General features: G+C 40.2%; 1 protein-coding gene across 6 annotated transcripts in view; it reads left to right on the forward strand.

Moving 5' to 3' along the window:
• LOC148088655 (amyloid-beta A4 precursor protein-binding family A member 1-like) overlaps positions 1–19,032 on the forward strand; it is a 71,889-nt gene that overhangs the window by 36,152 nt on the left and 16,705 nt on the right. For 5 of the 6 annotated variants that reach the window (XM_087798369.1, XM_087798371.1, XM_087798370.1 and 2 more), the window contains 6 exons: positions 1,692–1,724; positions 8,764–8,850; positions 8,968–9,153; positions 10,313–10,492; positions 11,209–11,421; positions 14,910–15,029. In XM_087798369.1, the coding sequence (XP_087654495.1) occupies positions 1,692–1,724; positions 8,764–8,850; positions 8,968–9,153; positions 10,313–10,492; positions 11,209–11,421; positions 14,910–15,029 (819 nt within the window). The remainder of the gene's footprint in view (positions 1–1,691; positions 1,725–8,763; positions 8,851–8,967; positions 9,154–10,312; positions 10,493–11,208; positions 11,422–14,909; positions 15,030–19,032) is intronic. The other variant, XM_087798372.1, reaches the window with a different exon arrangement.

Raw genomic sequence — 19,032 nt, forward strand, 5'->3', positions numbered from 1 at the left:
CTTTCTGAAAACCAACCCTTAAAGAGTAACTAGGTAGGTAGGTAGGACTTTATAAATTGTTTTTTTTTTCCAAATTATCCACAGCAAATACAGTAATTTTTCATTAAAAAAATAATCACAATAAATTAAGAACAAGAAAAAAGAGAAATGCAACTAATGTGTTGAATTGAGTGTCTGTTGGACCTGTGTTGTACTCATCAGTATTTGTCTGTTTAACCACACCGACTGTTGTGACTAGTCAAGCATCGAGGTCTGTCAACGGGCGGCATCAAATCCCGAAATCCTCAACTCAAAGGGACTTGTTGTATAAACCAGGCATGTGTGATTGCAGTTGGCTGGAAGAGGAGCGAATCCCCTTATAATGTAATTTGGGCTTGGTCCTCCTAACCGGTTGCTCACTATTCCCGAGATTTCAGATTGGGAAGTGGTTTGTGAAGTTATACATTTAAAACAGAGCATCATCATGATGATCTCTCTTTGGGGGTCAAAACAATAAGATGGGGCAGCTGTAGGGGGATTAAGGGAGACATCCCTGTTACTGCTTTGCCACGAGTGTTCCCAGGTTAAGTAAAAAATGTATAATTAAAAAATATTTATGTATAATTAAAAAATATTTATGTGAAACCAAAAACAGAAAATTATGTAACTAAAGCTTTAAATCGAAATAAGCAATTTGATTGGATTTATGGTTATAACTGTGTGCTTACCTCAATAAATAAAAGGTATTGCAATTGCATTTAAATTTATTGTAAAGCTAGGGTGTTTTTTTATACTTGGCAAATATGCCTGAAGCGCCTCCTACAGTGCCTTTGGTCAGCTGCAGGGTCATCAGCCAAGGACAACCGCTCATTGGAGTTTGGCCGTCTTTAACCTGGAAACACTGGTGGCAAAGCAGTAACAGGGATGTCTCCCTGAACCCCCCTACAGCTGCCCCATGTTATTGTTTTGACCCCCATTTTGGTAATTCGCAGGGAAACCATAGCTGTTTGTTGATGACGACCTTGATACCGCAGTTTCTTGCCAGAGAAAGGACACATCTGGGGCTGCACCTTAGAGGAAGCTGTTGGGCTCCCTTATCTGCTATGCTCTAGAACTTTGGCCAACTTTGAATTAATAAATAAATTAATAATAATTAATCAAAGAAGAAATCTTACAAAATAGAAACTATTTATTTGGCACTGACATTTATCATGATGTGTTATACTGTATAGTGTCATGATTAACAGAATTGTATCTATCTTCTCACTTTGAATCTGAAAGGTTATATATAAATTTATATTATTAATATTACCTTAGCAATGCAGAAAAAACTGCCCTGCTGAAAAAAATATACCAATAATTTCTCTGTAGGCCAACGTAAGAAAATATTACTATACAAGTAAAAAATATTTTCTTTTGAGCTGAGTCTGCCCACAACTACTACAATTATTCTACAAAAGGAAGATGTGATTTTCCTAACTGGGAGATTAAAGTCTCCTTTTGAGACCCTTTGAACAGGCACAGTACATATATATATATATATATATATATATATATATATATATATATAGTTGTATATTTATTGCTTGAACAATACATTATTCCTGCAAAGTTTATATTTCATCTGGTGTTGTGTGAAACTTTTTATTTATTTTCTGGTATTTTGCATACTGTATATTATTCTTATTGATGTTAACTGCTTGTGTCTGCAGATGGCCCAGAAATTGGAACAGAACATAAAGAAGGTGATTTCTATTTATTATTTTTTTCATATTTGTTTACTATTAATTTCACACTTAAACCTACATTAAGTTTTTTTTTAGCATGGCAGTTTACTTATCTTTGAGGGGTTAATAATGTTGGAACTATACAACAATATTTTGTATAACTTATCCAATATCAGCCACAAAGAAGGTAGGTACGGAGCCCCAGACATGACATGGTAAAACTTTTTTTTCTTCCTGGCCACGAGATGATTTAGATCTTTTCATTCATGATTAACAGTTTACCCGGTAAATAAATAAACCTTCCAAAATAGTGTAACCACCATTGTTTTTCTTTTTGTCTTGAAATTAGTTTTATTCTAACATTATTGACACCAGTTTATTCTAAAGGAATGTACTACCTTGGTATTATACGATGTATTAGACTTTAAGAGAGATATTACATTTTATTTTGTTAAAGAAATCATAAACTTTATACAGAACTAGTTAAGACCATAATGTTGTTGACGAGTGGTCATTTTTTTCTGATTATTTTGTTGTGAAATGCTTTAGACAAGTGCAACTTTATTCTCCATGATGCATGGTTAAGTGTCCTATTAGCAATTCAGAATACACATTTAACTGAGTTAGCACATGAAAAAGACCAGAATTAGGGTTAGCATGCGCATGTGATACATTTCCTGTACAGCTGGGTAAACAAACCATTGCACCTTCACTAGAAACCATTACCAGAGTCTTCCCTATTAAAATTAAAATTTGCTTTTGTATAAACATTCTGATCTTTAGAAAAAATACAATATAATAGCTCTCTTCTAGTCTATCGAAACACAGAAATATTATGATAGTACATTCTTCAGAATAAACCTTCTGGTGTCAATTATATGACAACATATGTCAAAACTAAAAGTAAGCCTACGACTTCCTTTTTGCCAAGGTTTAGTTATTCCCCAAAACAATGTCTGTTTTTTTGGCTATTTCCCAAATATATAAATCGATACATCACAATCATGTAAAAATCACAATAACTAGCCAGGTCTCGTACCTGGCTAGTTATTGTATAGCAGGAACTGCATGTTGTTGCCATGAGCTGAGCTATACTAGCTGATCATGTGCATGGGGTAAACTTCCATTGATGAATTAAAAGATTTAAATTATCTTGGGTGTCCAACTTTGGCAATTAAAAAAAAATAATAATAATGCTGTGTTTTAAAGTTATTACTTCATAAAGTCCTTCCCCGCGTGAATTCTTACAGAAGTAGAGGTTGAGCCCATTATGTCGTAATAATAGGCTTCGCTTGCAGCAGAAAGAATGCCCTGCTTCTTTCTGTAGACACAAGTCCTCAATGCTTTACCAAACAAAGCACAGTGGGCGTGGTTATGGTAAACATGAGAAAAACCAAGCGTTGTCAGTAGGCGGGGCTTAAGCACATTTTCTTACACAAATATCTTTATCTAAGGAAAGTTTTATGAAAACAGACACATACTGATAGGTACAATAAAGGTCCAAGACCAATTCAAGACATTTAGATCAACATAAATGTTAAAAAAAATACTACGTTCAGAACTCAAAAACAGAACTGTCCAATAAGTTAGTCACATATTTTCTCTCATATTCTTGCACCCTAACATCTCTCTTTCTCTCCATCTAGCTGAGCTGTTCTTCAGCTGTTTTTTTTGTTTGTGGTATCAGAACAATTTGTAACAAAACTATCTGGTGGATGGATGCAGTGTTCTATGGAGTTTTGAAGGTTCCCCCCGTTCTCTGAGCCCGCCACATATATTTCTAATATTTTGATCTTTTAGAAAAGAGGAGAGATGTTAACATGACCAAGCAAAACATTTAGTTGCCAGAACACCTTCGAGTATGGCTTCACTGATGTGAAAGCTGAACTGCATGTTTACATGCTCTCCTCCACCAGAACTCCATACAGGAGAGCTACAACGGAGTGGGTTTCAAAAGCCCAGTAGAGATTCCTAACCAACCACTGCATAAGCCATGGAAACGGCTGATCTAACCTAAAAATAAAAGGCTAGGGCAAGGGTTAATGAGTGAGAACTTGGGACCAGAGGATAGCAAAAACTAGCTTAAGGTAGTTCTGGAGCACCACGCGTCACAGGAGGTTGAATCCTGAGAGCCTCCGCAGAAGCAGCTCATCAGAGGATGGCTCCTAGCAGAAACCCTAAGCCTGTATGGAGGGCTACAATGGTTGCAGCAAGACCCTGAGTGTGGACACTGCCTGGCCCTTGTCCAGCAGAGACTGAAGAAAATGATAGCGTGACAGGAAACTGGTTGCTCCAGTAAGGCAAACATTTTTGAGTTAAAGAGCCCTAGAACTCTGGATGATGTTCAGCAGTGATGGCGAGATGAAGCTTCATGAACCACTGAAGCCTTCCCGTTGAGTTGTTCATCCTTGGCGCATGGCTTTGTGTGGCTTCATCTACTCTATCACGCTATCAGGTGGACAATAAGTTTAAAGCTCTGACATCATTTTGCTTGAATGATTCAGAATCAGAAACATTTTTTGCCATATTCTGATTTGTTAGATCAGAAGTGAGATATTCCATTGTATTTTGTTAAACATCTGAATAACTATACGTATCAAATACATACATTAATTTGTAATATACACAACTTGAGTTGATCAAGTGTTTTTTTTTTAATTCAATTAAATTGTAGAAATTTGAAGGGAGTAACTTTTTCAGAATATCTCAAATCTTAATTATATAAGAATATAAATACTGTCTAAACAAAAAAACAAGTTAGCCTATTCTTCAATGTTTAGTTCAACCTCAAAATAATGTATTTTACCAAAATGTATAAATAGCTGCATCACAATAACATGTGAAAAACAATCACTTAAAAATAGTATGTAGCAACATAAATGGGGATCAATCTCGTGTACTTTGTTCGAGAGCCATGAAGTCTTGCCACAAGCCATACTGGCTGATGGAAGATATAGAGTTAACAACAAAAAATAAATGTCAGGATCTAAATCATCGCATGACCAGGAATCAGTTTTATTTTTTACCATGTCATATCTGGGGCTCAGTAGAGATCAGCTCAAAATGCTGCCTCAAAGAAAAAATAGCCTCTTTCTTGCAGGCTCCATGGCTATATTGTCAGTTGCTGAGAAATCTAGCAAAAATAATCGGTCAAATCTAATAGATGTGAGTGGATTTGAGTTTTGTGTCACATTATGCAGGAAGCCCTGAGCACAGCTCGAACCAGTCACATGGTATGCCGGTTCTCGAGGCCTCGAACGTCACCACGTCACCAACACACGCATCGATACATGAAAATTGTCTTGGATTACTTGCTACACGCTTCAAAGCCTCAACACTATTGGACACACCACTAGTGTTCAGCATGACTGGGTTAAGCATACATCACTTCAACCTGTCCCTAAGAGTAGCCAAACTGTAATCGGCCGATCCAGGACTGAAGTGGCGATAAGAACTGTCTCTGCTTAAGCACGGAGCCCCTAGGGACAGAAGAATGTGCCACGGGTCTGTTATCTCCACCAGCTCTGTGAACCAGAGGGCATCTGACATTCTGAAGCAACTAGCAGCACCCTTAACATCAGGAGGCTCAACCTCTGAATGAGGGGAAGAAGCAGGGGCAGCGATGGGAAGAACACTGAAAATTCTCTTTTCTGATGGACATGTCTGTGTCAATGAGTAAACTCGTCAAATGTGCAAATAACCCAGTCATCCGAGTGTTCCTCTGGGCAGCCTGTCGGCTCTGACATTTCAGGGTTCCTCTCAACAACAGGAGATGAGCATTCAGCCAGAGCCAGTTCTTCTGGGCTAACCTGAACGCAGGATGATCTCGCACACCGTGATGAATCACACACGCAACAGTGTTGGAGCTGTCTTACCAGAGTAAGACGTTGAACTTTCACAGCTCAGGGGAAAAGAGCAGGACTTTGCCACAGCCAGCATCTCAGGTTGTAGTCACTGTTGCTGGCCTAACCACACATTCTCTCCCAACATATAAGGAATGGGCTCTGTGTTAAACTGAGATGTACACAGATGTGTCTAACTTCAGCTGAGAGCTATAGAAGGAGAATTTATGAAACTCCGATAAAAGCAGAGATCAGCTGTTACTTCTCATAATAGGTCTAGGATTAGCCAACTGTTCCAGAAGGTGAATTTTCAACAATGTGATGGAAGAAAAGCTCTGCTGATTCTTCTCCTAACAGGTCTATGTTCAACTGAGAGCTCCCTGTGATGCCTTCTCATGCACAGTAGACCAAATGTAGTACAATATGGGCTGATGACATAGACCAAAGGGGGTGCGATCAGGGCTTGAAGTGACTTAATGGAGGTGATCACATGCTGACACACACCCTCAATAAATGGACTGCTCATATGAACAAGTGTGGTTTTTGTTTTGTTGTTTTTTGGTCCAAGAATCAAAGAGCTTAGTGCTGCCTCGCGAAATAAGAAGTATCTTATAGACTTACTGCATCTTAGAGAGGAAGACATCTACATTTGAAATATATAGTATATAGTAAGTCAGGAAATGTGTTGCCTTCAGGAGCAGAGACAAGGAGGCCATGAAGGCTGCACAGCAGGAGGTAAAACTCTGTGTGAGGGAAGCTAAGGACACCTACAGGAGGAAGGTGGAAGAAAAGCTGAGGGAGAACAACATGAGGGACGTCTGGGAAGGTGTGAGGACCATCACTGGTGTTAACACAAAGACCAAAGCCACAGGGGGGACTACTGAGAGGGCTATTGAACTAAACACCTTCTTCAACCGCTTTGACCAGCCCCTGCCCCCCACGCCCTCATCCCCACGGCAGCCACATCTCCTTCTTCCCTCAACACACCTAATCACCTCACCTCGTCTCCCCTATTCCCAAACAATCCCCGCCTCACCTCACCACAGACCAGGTCAGAGGACAGCTGAGGAAAATCCGACCCAGGAAAACAGCAGGCCCAGACAAGGTGTGTCCAAGGGTACTGAACACATGTGCTACTGAACTAGGTGAACCAATCCAACGTGTCTTCAACCTTAGCCTGAAGCTAAGGAGAGTGCCCACCATTTGGAAGACATCATGCATCGTCCCAGTTCCGAAAAAGAACCGGCCCAACGAACTAAATGATTTCCGACCAGTGGCACTCACTTCACATCTGATGAAGACTATGGAGCGGCTTTTTCACAAACTCCTCAGACCCCAGGTACAACATGCCCAGGACAACCTTCAGTTTGCCTACCAGCCAGGTGTTAGTGTGGAGGATGCCATCCTCTACATGTTACACCGAGCCCACTCCCACCTGGACAATGGAAGCGGCACAGTGAGGATTCTTTTCCTGGACTTCTCTAGTGCCTTCAATACCATCCGGCCAACCTTACTACGGGATACACTGGGCGGGATGGGAGTGGACCCCTTTCTGGTAGACTGGATCTCTGACTACCTCACTGGCAGGCCCCAGTACGTCAGGCTAAAGAACACCACGTCTGACACGGTGGTCAGCAGCATGGGAGCCCCCCAAGGCACAGTGTTGGCTCCTGTTCTCTTTACCCTGTACACCTCAGACTTCTGCTACAACTTGGAGCTATGCTACATACAGAAGTATGCAGATGACACAGCCATCCTTGGGTGCATCAGGGATGACAGAGAGGAGGAGTATAGGAGACTGGTGGATGACTTCGCTGCATGGAGCCACACAAACGACCTACAGCTTAACACCTCAAAGACAAAGGAGCTGGTCATTGACTTTAGGAGGTCCAGACCAAGGTCGCGACCAGTTGTCTTAGCCGGAGCTGAGGTGGAGGCAGTGGAGTCCTACAAGTACCTTGGCCTGTGGTTGGACAATAAATTGGACTGGACAACACACACCAACCACCAGTACAAAAAGACCCAGAGCAGGATGTATTTCCTAAGGAGACTGCGGTCCTTCAACATCTGCAGCAAACTACTGCGCATGTTTTATCAATCTGTAGTCTCCAGCATCCTCTTTTACACCGTGGTATGCTGGGGGGAGGGGCAGCATATCCAAGAGGGACTCATCCAGACTGGACAAACTCATCAGGCGGGCAGGCTCTGTGGTCGGCAATAAACTGGACTCTCTGGTGTCGGTGGCAGAGAAGAGGACACTGGACAAACTGATCATGGATGCCACCCTCTGCACACTGTCATCACCAACCAGAGGAGCCGGTTCACTCAGAGACTGCTGCTCCCCAAGTGTAGGACCAATAGACTGAGAAACTCCTTTGTCTTTCACGCCATCAGGCTGTACAACTCCTCACTTGGGGGGGAGGAGGTTGCTTGGGGCTGGAGTCAGAGGGGAAGGAGTCTGACACTTCCACCTCTACAGTGGATTAACAACACTTTGACACCCTTTCATTTGCAATAACGTAAAGTCACTTTGTTTAGTTTATTTTATTTTATTTATTTTTTTATTTGTTTATACTGTCGTTATATTCAGTTACTGTTGTTGTTATTTAATGCTATCGTCCTCTTCTGTGTGCTGTTTTGGTATTTCTCTATTCCTTCTGTGCTACTGGAAAACAGAAATTTCCCTGAGTGTCATCTCAAAGGGATCAATAAAGTGCAGTCTAAGTCTAAGTCTAAATCCATGAGCTTCTGGTAAGTTTTGGGTTCATTGTGGGTTCCCCTTTTTGTGTGCATTGTAATTATATTGAAATAGGAAAATCTATTTTAAATAATTTAAAACATCTTAAAGCAATGATGAGACCAGAGATTCTGTATGTTTTAGAGACAGTGGCATTGAGTAAAAGGCAGATAGCAGAGCTGGAGGTAGCAGAGATGAAGATGTTGAGGTTCTCTTTGGGAGTGACAAAGATAGATATGATCAGGAATGAGTCAGAGGAACAGCACATGTTTTGGAGATAAGGTCAGAGAGGCCAGAATGAGATATGGTTTTGCCATGTACAGAGGAGGGACAGTAAGTATATATATATATATATATATTTTTTTTTTTTTTTTTTTTTGCACCAAAACAGAGCTGTTTTTTTTAATGTTACTTTGGCTTATTTCAAAGTCAATGAAGGTTAAATTAAATATTGAATTGTATAAACTTGTGTTTTAAGTTCCCAGAGAGTGAGGCACAGCCCATGACAGAAGTGGACCTTTTCATCTCCACCCAGAGAATCAAAGTGCTCAATGCTGACTCACAGGTGCTTGACCTGCACTGTTTCTTATGCTCTATATTTTACTGACAGATCTCATAATCAACAGACCTTCTATTATCATCCTTCAGTATGCATCATACCCCCATTCTTTTTTTTTTTCAGGGAACAATGATGGACCATCCTCTGCGGACCATCTCCTACATTGCAGATATTGGCAATATTGTAGTGCTGATGGCTCGACGTAGGATGCAACAGTCTGATTCTCAAGAGGACTTGGAGGCATCTGAGCCTGGACAGGATAGCAAGAATCAATACAAAATGATATGTCATGTATTTGAGTCTGAGGATGTAAGTATCATATAGCAAAGGTATCACTGTTTCCTTAACATGAATCTGTAAACAGTTTACTTGATAAAACTGCTTTGGTAATCGTTTGGAGGAAAGTTTTTTATACTGCTCCATTCTAGTAAGGAGAAACTTTTTCAGGACTTCAAAGGACCAGAATTCTAAATATTATTATCACGATGCAGAACGGAGAAACCCAGGCGCAGAGGACATTTGCATAGACTTGGTTTTATTCCGTAGGGAAGGCAAAGGCGTAGTCAAACAGTCCAGTTAATCGGCAACAAAAGGCAATAGCAAGGTTAAGGCAAACTCAGCGTCAAGAGGGCAGAAACAGGTTGAATAAACATCAGGAAAGAGTCTTGGTTGGGACAAAGGTAAGAGACAGGGTAGGAATACTTAGCGGCAGGATACAGGAACTAGAAAATGGTGACGACAAGACAAGGAAGGGACAGAGAGTGGAGGCTTAAGAAGACAGGGGAGCAATCAGCAGCAGCTGGGGGCGGGACTACCGAGACACGTCTGGGAACAATTACTACTCAGACAGGGGGGAAGTAAGACTAGCACAGACACAGAAGGGAGCGGATTTCACAATAAAACCGGAAACACAAGGAGGAACATGTAGACTCATGACAATGATATTATTAGAAACATGAAATACATGCAATCCATTATTATTATTATTAATATTATTATTATTATTAGACATCTAAAATGTAAATTAAATTATGGTGCACATCTATTAAAGTGATAGTTCAACCACATTTCAAATTTCCCTCATGCTTTACTCAACCTCAAGTTAGATAAGGGTTGAGATTATTTTTACAGTAATCCATTCCTTTTGGAGTCATAAGCAAAAATGTAAATCCATTTCAACTGCAAGGACTAGCTCTAAAAATTGCAGTCCAAAAACACACACTTAAAAACACTTGCTTTATTTACCTGGATACTTTCTGTCTGTCATTCTTTAACCGTTGTGCTGTATCTGGTTCAAGTTCACCTGGTGGCCCAAAAACAAATGTGTTTGAGGCCCAGAGAAAACATAAGGGTTCTCACACAAAAACAGACTTCTCGCAAACTTATTTTTATTAAGAGTGAGCAATAAGCATAATCATTATAAAAACAATGTTTTAATGGACTTTTTTTTTAATCCATTGACTTCTAGGCCCAGCTCATAGCACAGTCCATTGGTCAGGCCTTCAGTGTTGCCTACCAGGAGTTTCTCCGGGCCAATGACATCAACCCAGAGGACCTCAGTCAAAAAGAGTACAGTGACCTTTTGAACACTCAGGACATGTACAATGATGACCTAATCCACTTCTCAAAGTCTGAGAATTGTAAAGATGTAAGCACATTGTATTTATTTGTATTCCTTATGATTAATGTGTAGTGTTCAATACTTGTAAATTGACCTCTTATTGGTGTAGGAGCCATCATCAAGGTTGTCAATTGTTGAGCAATTTACAGCAGTTAAGAGGAATCCGCTCTTTCTTGAATCATTGGAATTGGTTAGAAGTCCTCTAATATGTACACAAGTATATATATATATATATATATATATATAAAATATATTATAATTGTACATTGTGACATAAATTGAATACATGTTTATTTGTGTGTTTCAGAAAGATAATAACACATTGCAGCACACTTGTTGTAAATATAATACTATGCAGCTACACTAACTTAAAATCCCATAAACTCAGATAATTTTTGAAAAGTATGTGTGCGCTCACACTGTGCAATGGGGAAACAACTCTGAGAGCTAAGACCTGTAAAGTTGAAATATTCATATAATATATGAAATCCAGAAGTGAGATACCATGTGCCTTTGAAACCTCCTTAATATGCATTCTATTTATTTATTGATGACATAAAATAACAGAGGATATCTGGTATATACTTAATCTTTATTTTTATTTTCAGGAGCAGGAGACTAACTCATTTGAGGAAGATGATGATGATTAAATGATATTATTTGCAAATTGACTACTTGGTTAATTGACACGAAAGTAAAGATGTCTCCTTATGCATTCTGTGATTTGGGTTCCGGTTCAACAGGTGATGGTGGAGAAAGCAAAGAGTGAGATTTTTGGAGTGGTCGTCGTGGAAAGTGGTTGGGGCTCCATCTTACCAACTGTCATCATTGCTAACATGATGCATGCAGGACCTGCAGAAAGGTCAGGGAGACTAAACATTGGTGATCAGATCATGTCAATCAATGGGACCAGTCTTGTGGGTTTACCCCTTTCGACCTGCCAGAGCATCATCAAGGTTTGTTGAGTATCATTATCAATCAAAAGGGAAGCGGGGTTTGGCTCTCTCATATACCACAATGTATTGTCCCATATAGATTACACTTTCACTAAATGTCAGGGGCTGACATTTAGGGGGCTGACATTTAGCAATATTGTTTTAAGAAGCTAGTCTTTTGGGTAATCTAATGCCTCTATTACAAACTCATAAAAAAGAGGGATCCAAACCAATTGCACACTTAAAAAAACATTCTTCGTAAAAATGAATATAAACACCATTTCAATATAAAATATGAAAATTAGGTTTTAAGTGTATTTAACTCTTCAAGGCCCTGAATGTGTGACACAGATCTGCAGCATTGTATTGTGGCAGTGCCTCTGGATTGGCAGACTGGGATGGTACACTTTTTTAAGGATGGTGGTTGGAGGCAACATGCAGGGTTCCTAGAAAAGAGGGTTCTGGATCAGGTGCCTCTAGATAGGCAGGCTATGTCTATCACCTAGCCTGGAAACGCCTAGAGCGTTTCCTCCTCCGTTTGTCATCGACACAGCCTTTTCAGAATATCTTCTTATCTGTCGAATACCGGGTGAGTTCCACAAGAAATAGAGAAGAGGTTCTCATTTTGTTGTTCCAAGTCAAGAGAAGACACGCTGCAGCTCGCCTGGACTCTGACGTCATCAGGCATGCTCAATGTCTGCGCTACATTCCTCCGTGATGTGTGTGACAGCGCGTCAACGGAGGTCCTAGAGCGTACACAGTGCAGCTTTGCTCCGTTGTCACAGCCTCAGTGACGTCATCAGCGTTGCATGTCAGCCAATTGAATGCTCGCTAGATTGCAAATAAAACCTTTTCTCTAAATGATCTCTTAACAAGAGAAAGGTTGGACGTCCTTCAAAGACATGGCAGGGAGAGGAAGAGTTAGTTCATCTTAATGAAGCAACTCTCCTGCTGGCTGCTCTGTTAAAGGGAAGCCCCGTCCCTGTCGTTTCATGCAAAGTGATTCAGACACAGGAATTCACTTCTTTTGAGTCCCGGATCATTTTGGTTGGTTCTACAAGACCTTTCTATTGTGTTTCAGTCTACCTTCCGCCAGGTCCTGCGCAGGATTCTTGAAGGACTTTAGTGACATTTTATCTTCCATTATTCAAATGGAATCTGTTCTTATTCTTGGAGATTTTAATCTTCATGTTGATGACATCACATCTTGCTCGGCTAAAGAAACTTTTCTTTAACTGAAGCCTTTAATTTTGAGCAACATGTCTCTGAACTGTCTTTAGACTTAGTTTTTACTCTTGGCCTTGCCATTTCTAATGTGTCTGTACATCTTTCCATCTGTCTCTTGTTTTGTTTAACCTGGACTTCATTCCTGAGGATAAGCCCTTGAAGGTTAGGTTTTAGAGGCATGTTATCTCAGCCGATACAGCAGGCAGTTTTTCTTCTATGTTTGACCCTCCTTTCTTAAGTGATTGCCTTAATGTGGACAATTTGATTCATTGTTTCGCTAATCTTTGTGTTACTGGATCAGATGGCACCTGTTAAATCGAACTTGACAATTCAGAAAAAACAGTGCCAGTTGTTAGATTAAAATTATTATACACTATACGTATACGCCATACTTAAATTAATGCTAAAAGATAATCAAAATATAAAGAATAAGTTACTCGCTTGATCTAAGAGCGCAAACGTTTGACTACATGTTCACAATCAACATTCCACTGATTCACACTGGTTCGAGACAAGCTTGGATCAGAATTAGAGATACAACACCGGTAATTTGAAACATCTGTCTATCTGAAAATCACACCTTAAATTGTAGATCAAAGAACGAAGCAAGACACACCAGGGGGGCTAAAAGACGGAAGAGAGATAACCCCACCCGAGAACATTTGAATGATTAGATTACAAGAAAACAAATTAGGATGTCTCTAAATGGGGGATTGGTGGCACAGGCAACTTGAAAGAACCATTAGGCCGGAAAGAGACGACCTCCCAAAAGGGAAATTTGCCTTAAATATAGCGACGTTTCTACAGCTCGGGACTTTTCTCCTGTGGCTATTGACCTGTACAGTCGCCGGGACAAAGTGTGTCCGGTCGCGATCGTAAAGCTTGTATTTTGTTTAACTTAAAGTGGCGAATAAACGACCCGTTACACACTCTGGATTGTTCATCTTTCTCTACGAAGCGAAGTATAAGACCCGGGGCAGAAGTGACGTTGTGTTGGAGCCGTGTTTTGATCGTTTTACCTTTGACAATTGAAGATATATTGAGTCTGAAGAGACTTTGTCGAAAGACTCAGCATCTCTGGAAGTCCACTGAACTTGAGGTCCACAGACTCACCTCAGGGATCTGATGTCCTCATTCAATGAGATGATGGAAACTGGCAGATCTGATTACATTTGAAAATTGGTGACAGTAAATAAGAAAAACCCCAAAGTGTTGTTTGACACGATCAATTATCTCGTGTGTCCTGCTGCTCCAATCTCCCCTCTCTTCTGTGAAGCTGACAGCAATGCATTGTTGAGATTTTCACAAACTTAATTAAATTGATAAAAAAGAAAATCCCTCCCCTTTTGTGTGGAACCCCTGCTGTCACTGAGCCTGTCCCCACCGTATGGGCCTTATTTAAGACTGTAACTCTGGCTGATATTTCGGTACTGGTGTGCAAGATGAAACCTTCCTCTTACTCGTTTGACGTCCTCCCGTATAGGCTCCTTAACAAAGTTTTTAAATAAATTCGCCCATGGGTTACCAAAATGGTAAACTTCTCCCTTCCCTCAGGGGTTCTTCCTAATGCATTTAAGCATGCCATTGTGGAGCATTTACTCAAAAAGCCAGACTTAGACCCAACTGACCTCAGTAATTTCAGGCCTAATTCTAAGCTTCCATTCTTATCCAAGATCTTGGAGAAGGTGGTGTCTGAGCAGTTATCCTTGTTCCTGGATCATAGCGACATCCATGAGAAGTTTCAATCTGGCTTCCGCAAACATCACTCTACGGAGAAAGCCTTACTGAAAGTCTCCAGGATGTTGGCTGATTCAGGTAAATACACTGTTCTGGTTCGCTTGGATTTGTCGTCAGCCTTTGAAACAAATTGATCACCAGATCCTGCTGAGAAGACTAAGGCATGAAGTAGGACTGTCTGGGTCTGTGGATCTGTTGTGTTAAGTCCCTCAATGTTTTGTTTTGGGTACTTAATCATTTTTGCTTTACTTGATTCCCCTGGGTAAGATCATTCAGAGATTTCCTGATGTTTCTTACTATATTTTTCCTGATGACATCCAGCTCTACTGCTCACTTGATCCAACTCACTAATTCATTAATCTTGTATCATTTCATTAAATAATTGTTCACAATTGTACGTCAACCAAATATGTATGTAAACTGATGTCAAAAGACAACTTGATATTGAAATACATAAAGACATGTTTAACATATCTTTACGTCATACAAGAAATACAAAGCTTTGTGTACTGATTGTGCTGTAATAAGTAAAGCTTCTCTTTCAGGGTTTGAAGAATCAGTCATGGATCAAACTCAACATTGTTCAATGTCCTCCAGTGACCACAGTCCTCATCCGACGTCCAGACCTGCGTTACCAGCTGGGATTTAGTGTCCAGAATGGCATTGTAAGTAAAAAACACTAACAACCACGGGACAGCAACAAAAAAATGAATATGTTTATTCTGAATAATATTACACTCTGTCCTGCCTATTTAAGAAGAGGACAAAGAGTTTCATTAAAAAACAAAGTTGGGAGTGCTAGTTACGAGTGTTTATTGATTTGACCCCGAATTACGGTGGATACATAGTCGTTACGTCTCTGTCAACGGAGCCAATCATTTTTTATTTAAATCAATGAGTGTGTTCCCCCGGCTTTTAGTGCCCCAAAGTACGTTATAACAGCTCCCTCACTCCATCACTCTCAGAAGCCTTGCGTATAGGTTCTATTCTTAATGGATGAGAGACCAGCAATGAAGGTTATAAAATAGGAAAAAGAACCAATTTTATTTTAACAATAATTGAGTGTAACGTTTAAGAACAATAACCCTCCTTCTTTTGTAAATCCACCTAAAATCATTGATAAACTTTAAAGTCAGACAACCAATGCATTGTATAAAATGATCTACATAGCTGTATTAAATAAACAAGAATCAAAAAGGACTTCCGGTTAGGCGAGGATGTAAGTGCTGGTGGATCCAGCAGCCCTCTTTTAAAAAATCCTTTATATTTTGTCTTTCTTTAAACTTTGGAAAAATGATAAGATGTTGAAATCATCTGAATCAAAGAAAACTGATATGGAATTTAGCAACAACCTGTGGAAGCACATGTGCAGTTGGCATTGCTAGCCTCCTGCTTGAGCACACAGCCACAGGGCCCTGGACCTTGAGTGCCACAACATCAAACTTGTCGGACTTCTTGAATCGGTTGAGGGGCAACAGTCAACTGAAATTCTCGAACTAGATCACGCCCACTGACTGCCTGGACTTAAACCACAAGGCGGAGGGAAACCGAGGATCATAATCATGCGACTCCATCGATCCCAGTGTGACTCTAAACTACCGTGGGACATCTATATAGATCAACGAGGACCACCTGCCAGAGATCGAGGAACAGTGGAGAAAGTACAAGGATGCAATGGCTATGTTGTTCACTCTAGGACTTCGACCAACTTTTGCTTAACATCCCAGCTATTTTTCACACTGAATGGAGGTTGGAAGCGTCTCTTTTCGCCTGAGGAAGCAATGATGTTCGCTGCGGGCTACCAGAGGAGACCAGCTGCTAACTGACTTGGCTAAACATGAGAATCACAACAACAGTAACACTGTGTTTATATGTTCTGTTCACTGTTAGACAATGGTTGAATACAAATCACGACAGATTGACAATCTTATTATGTGTTAATATTAAATCACGTAATTCAATAGGGTTTACAACGTATGGATGTTTGAATGTTAAATGATTAAAGTGCCTGTTTTTAATTTTTTTTTTTATAAATATGTCCATTTACATATATTATTATAACATTTCATATACTTTTTTTTTTACCTATTATATTTAAGTACAACAGTAGGAGATGCATATATTGTAATTTCATGAAGTGTGAATGGATGGATGGATGGATGGATGATAGATAAATCGATAAATGGATGGATAAACTTCATTACATTATTATCTATTAATCCCTCTGTAGATCTCCTTTGGGAAATTGGGTTTCCAGTACACAGCAGACGATAGATTCATAAAAACAAGAACAAAGTTCAATAAAAGAAACAAAGTGCAAGGGATGACAACAATTTGAATATAAAGAACATAGATCAAAAGAAATAAACTCAAGGATACAAAGATTAACATAGGATAGAATACATCATCCTTTCACTCCGCTCCTGCCCCCAAACTCAGAATTATACAGTCTCATAGCATGAGGAATGAATGAGTCCCTAAGTCTATTAGTGTTGCATCTGGGTAGTAGCGTTCATCATCCATGATGGACAGTAGTTTGTCCAGAGATCTCCTCTCTGCCACCAGTGTCACTGGTGAGTCCAGCTTCTTGCCAACCACAGAGCCAGGCCTCCTGATCAATCTGTCCAACCTGTTGACACTCCTCTTGGATACATTCCGACCCAAACACACCACAGCATAAAACAAGTCACTGGCCACCACAGAATGATGGAATGTGCTGAGGAGTTTCCTGCAGATGTTTAATGATAGGAGCCTCCTCAGAAAGTAAAGACTGCTCTGAACATTCTTATGCAAATGGTCTGTTTTTCTGAATCACTATAGTTTACTGTCCAGCCACACACTGAGGTACTTATAGTTGACAACTATCTCCACATCATCATTATACTTCTGCTCGGAGTTGTTGCAGAAGTCTGAAGTGTAGATGGTGAAGAGGAGAGGGGCCTGAGGTGCTCCTGTATTTCAGACCACAGTATCAGACGTTATGTCTTTTAGCCTGACGTACTGTGGTCGATCAGTGAGGTAGTCCAAGATCGAGGAGACCTGGCCAGAGTCCACTTGCATCTTTGTCAGTTCCTCCCACAGCAGAGTGGGCTGGATGGTGTTAAAGGCACTTGAAAAATCCAGGAACAGGATCCTCACTGAGCCACTTCTTTTATCTAGGTGGGAGAAGGTCCGATGCAGGAGAGCATTTGTAACGCCATCTCTCATCTCTGCCGCACTGTTGTTAGCAAGCTAACCTGCACGGTACCACAGCGTGTATGGGTAGGGCACATACACAAGCACTATCAATGCTATAATTGGCTGTGTAGCGTAAGTAAACCGTATCGTATCATTGGCTGGACACCTGTAACTCACTGAGGTTTTGCTGCAGAGATGTTCTTGTGCACTAAGTGTGTTTGAGCGGTGCGCGATTGGGAAGGCGAGCAGCTTAGAGAGAACATTGCCTGAGACATTTGAGGACCAGCCGCTCCAGTGTCTTCAACAGCTGTGAAGTCAGTGCCACCGGCCTGTAATCATTCAGCTCCCTTGGCCGGATCTTTTTCAGGACAGGAACGATTCAGAAAGCCTCTTTCCGGCTTTACATCCACGATAGCGGCGCAGAAGTTCCCTCGAGATATTATGAAGATCTCCAGTCTGTTCTATTGACTTCAGTGACAGCAGATCCTCCCTTGTGTATAGAAGATGATTCTCTCCATGCTTAAAAGTATCAGTTGAATAAATTATTATTTAAAACCTGAAAGTAATAAATCACTGCTGTGAAGCTAGTAGAGAGGCTGTCGATCTCTTACAGCGCCTTTGATACAAAATAAAAGATGAAAAATGTTATGAAATGAAGTGATGATTACTGTGTTGATATCATGGCATAGAAGATATTGAATAACCAGGGAAGCAAATGACTTTAAGCTCTAATAAGTGTCAATGTTGGTAAAGTTTTACAACTCAATGTTAAGCTAAATTATTTACCTAAGATCAATATTAAAAACCCCCAACAGATCAATCTCTGGAAAAGTGACAATGTCACAATTCCTTACGCCGTCAAAAGAAAAGAGGATTGTGTGATGGCGATAAGCATGATGAAGGGACCGAGTTGGCGAATGGACCTTTGTCCAAAGTCTTTGATGCATGGATCTCCTCTGGAAGAGCAGTTGGGTTGCATAGTGAAGCCAGATAGGTTCATACTTGCTTTGCTATGTTGGATGGATATTTGCTACGGTTGGATGCTGAGGAATGAAAAAATCATTGGCTAAAGATTGGGTTTTGTTGCCGCCTTAATTCTCTCTCCTCCTTTCAAACTTCTTTTATTTGACATTATTAAAAGATCTGAGGTTCACACATAATGGTAAATTATAAAAACTTTCCTAACTCTTAATTATGGATCAGAGTGATATCAAACATGACAAGTTTTGAAAACACTGGACTAAAATGGAGGTTTAAACAGTATATTCACTCCACACTTTTTTATTTGGTTATTCGATTTAAGATGAATTTCCTCTTTGGCTAAGCAGTACCTGAAAATATTTCATTGAACACAAAATATGCATTTTAAACCTTAATTCCATGTTGGGTTTCAGGCCACATGTTACGGTGTTGATGGCACTTTTAACTTTATGTCGGAGGTTCTGCATTCCTGAGTTGTAACACAGTCCATAAAATGAGGAGATTTGTGTT

The sequence above is a fragment of the Callionymus lyra genome, chromosome 1 (assembly GCF_982586985.1).
Source record: "Callionymus lyra chromosome 1, fCalLyr1.hap1.1, whole genome shotgun sequence".
Taxonomy (NCBI): domain Eukaryota; kingdom Metazoa; phylum Chordata; class Actinopteri; order Syngnathiformes; family Callionymidae; genus Callionymus; species Callionymus lyra.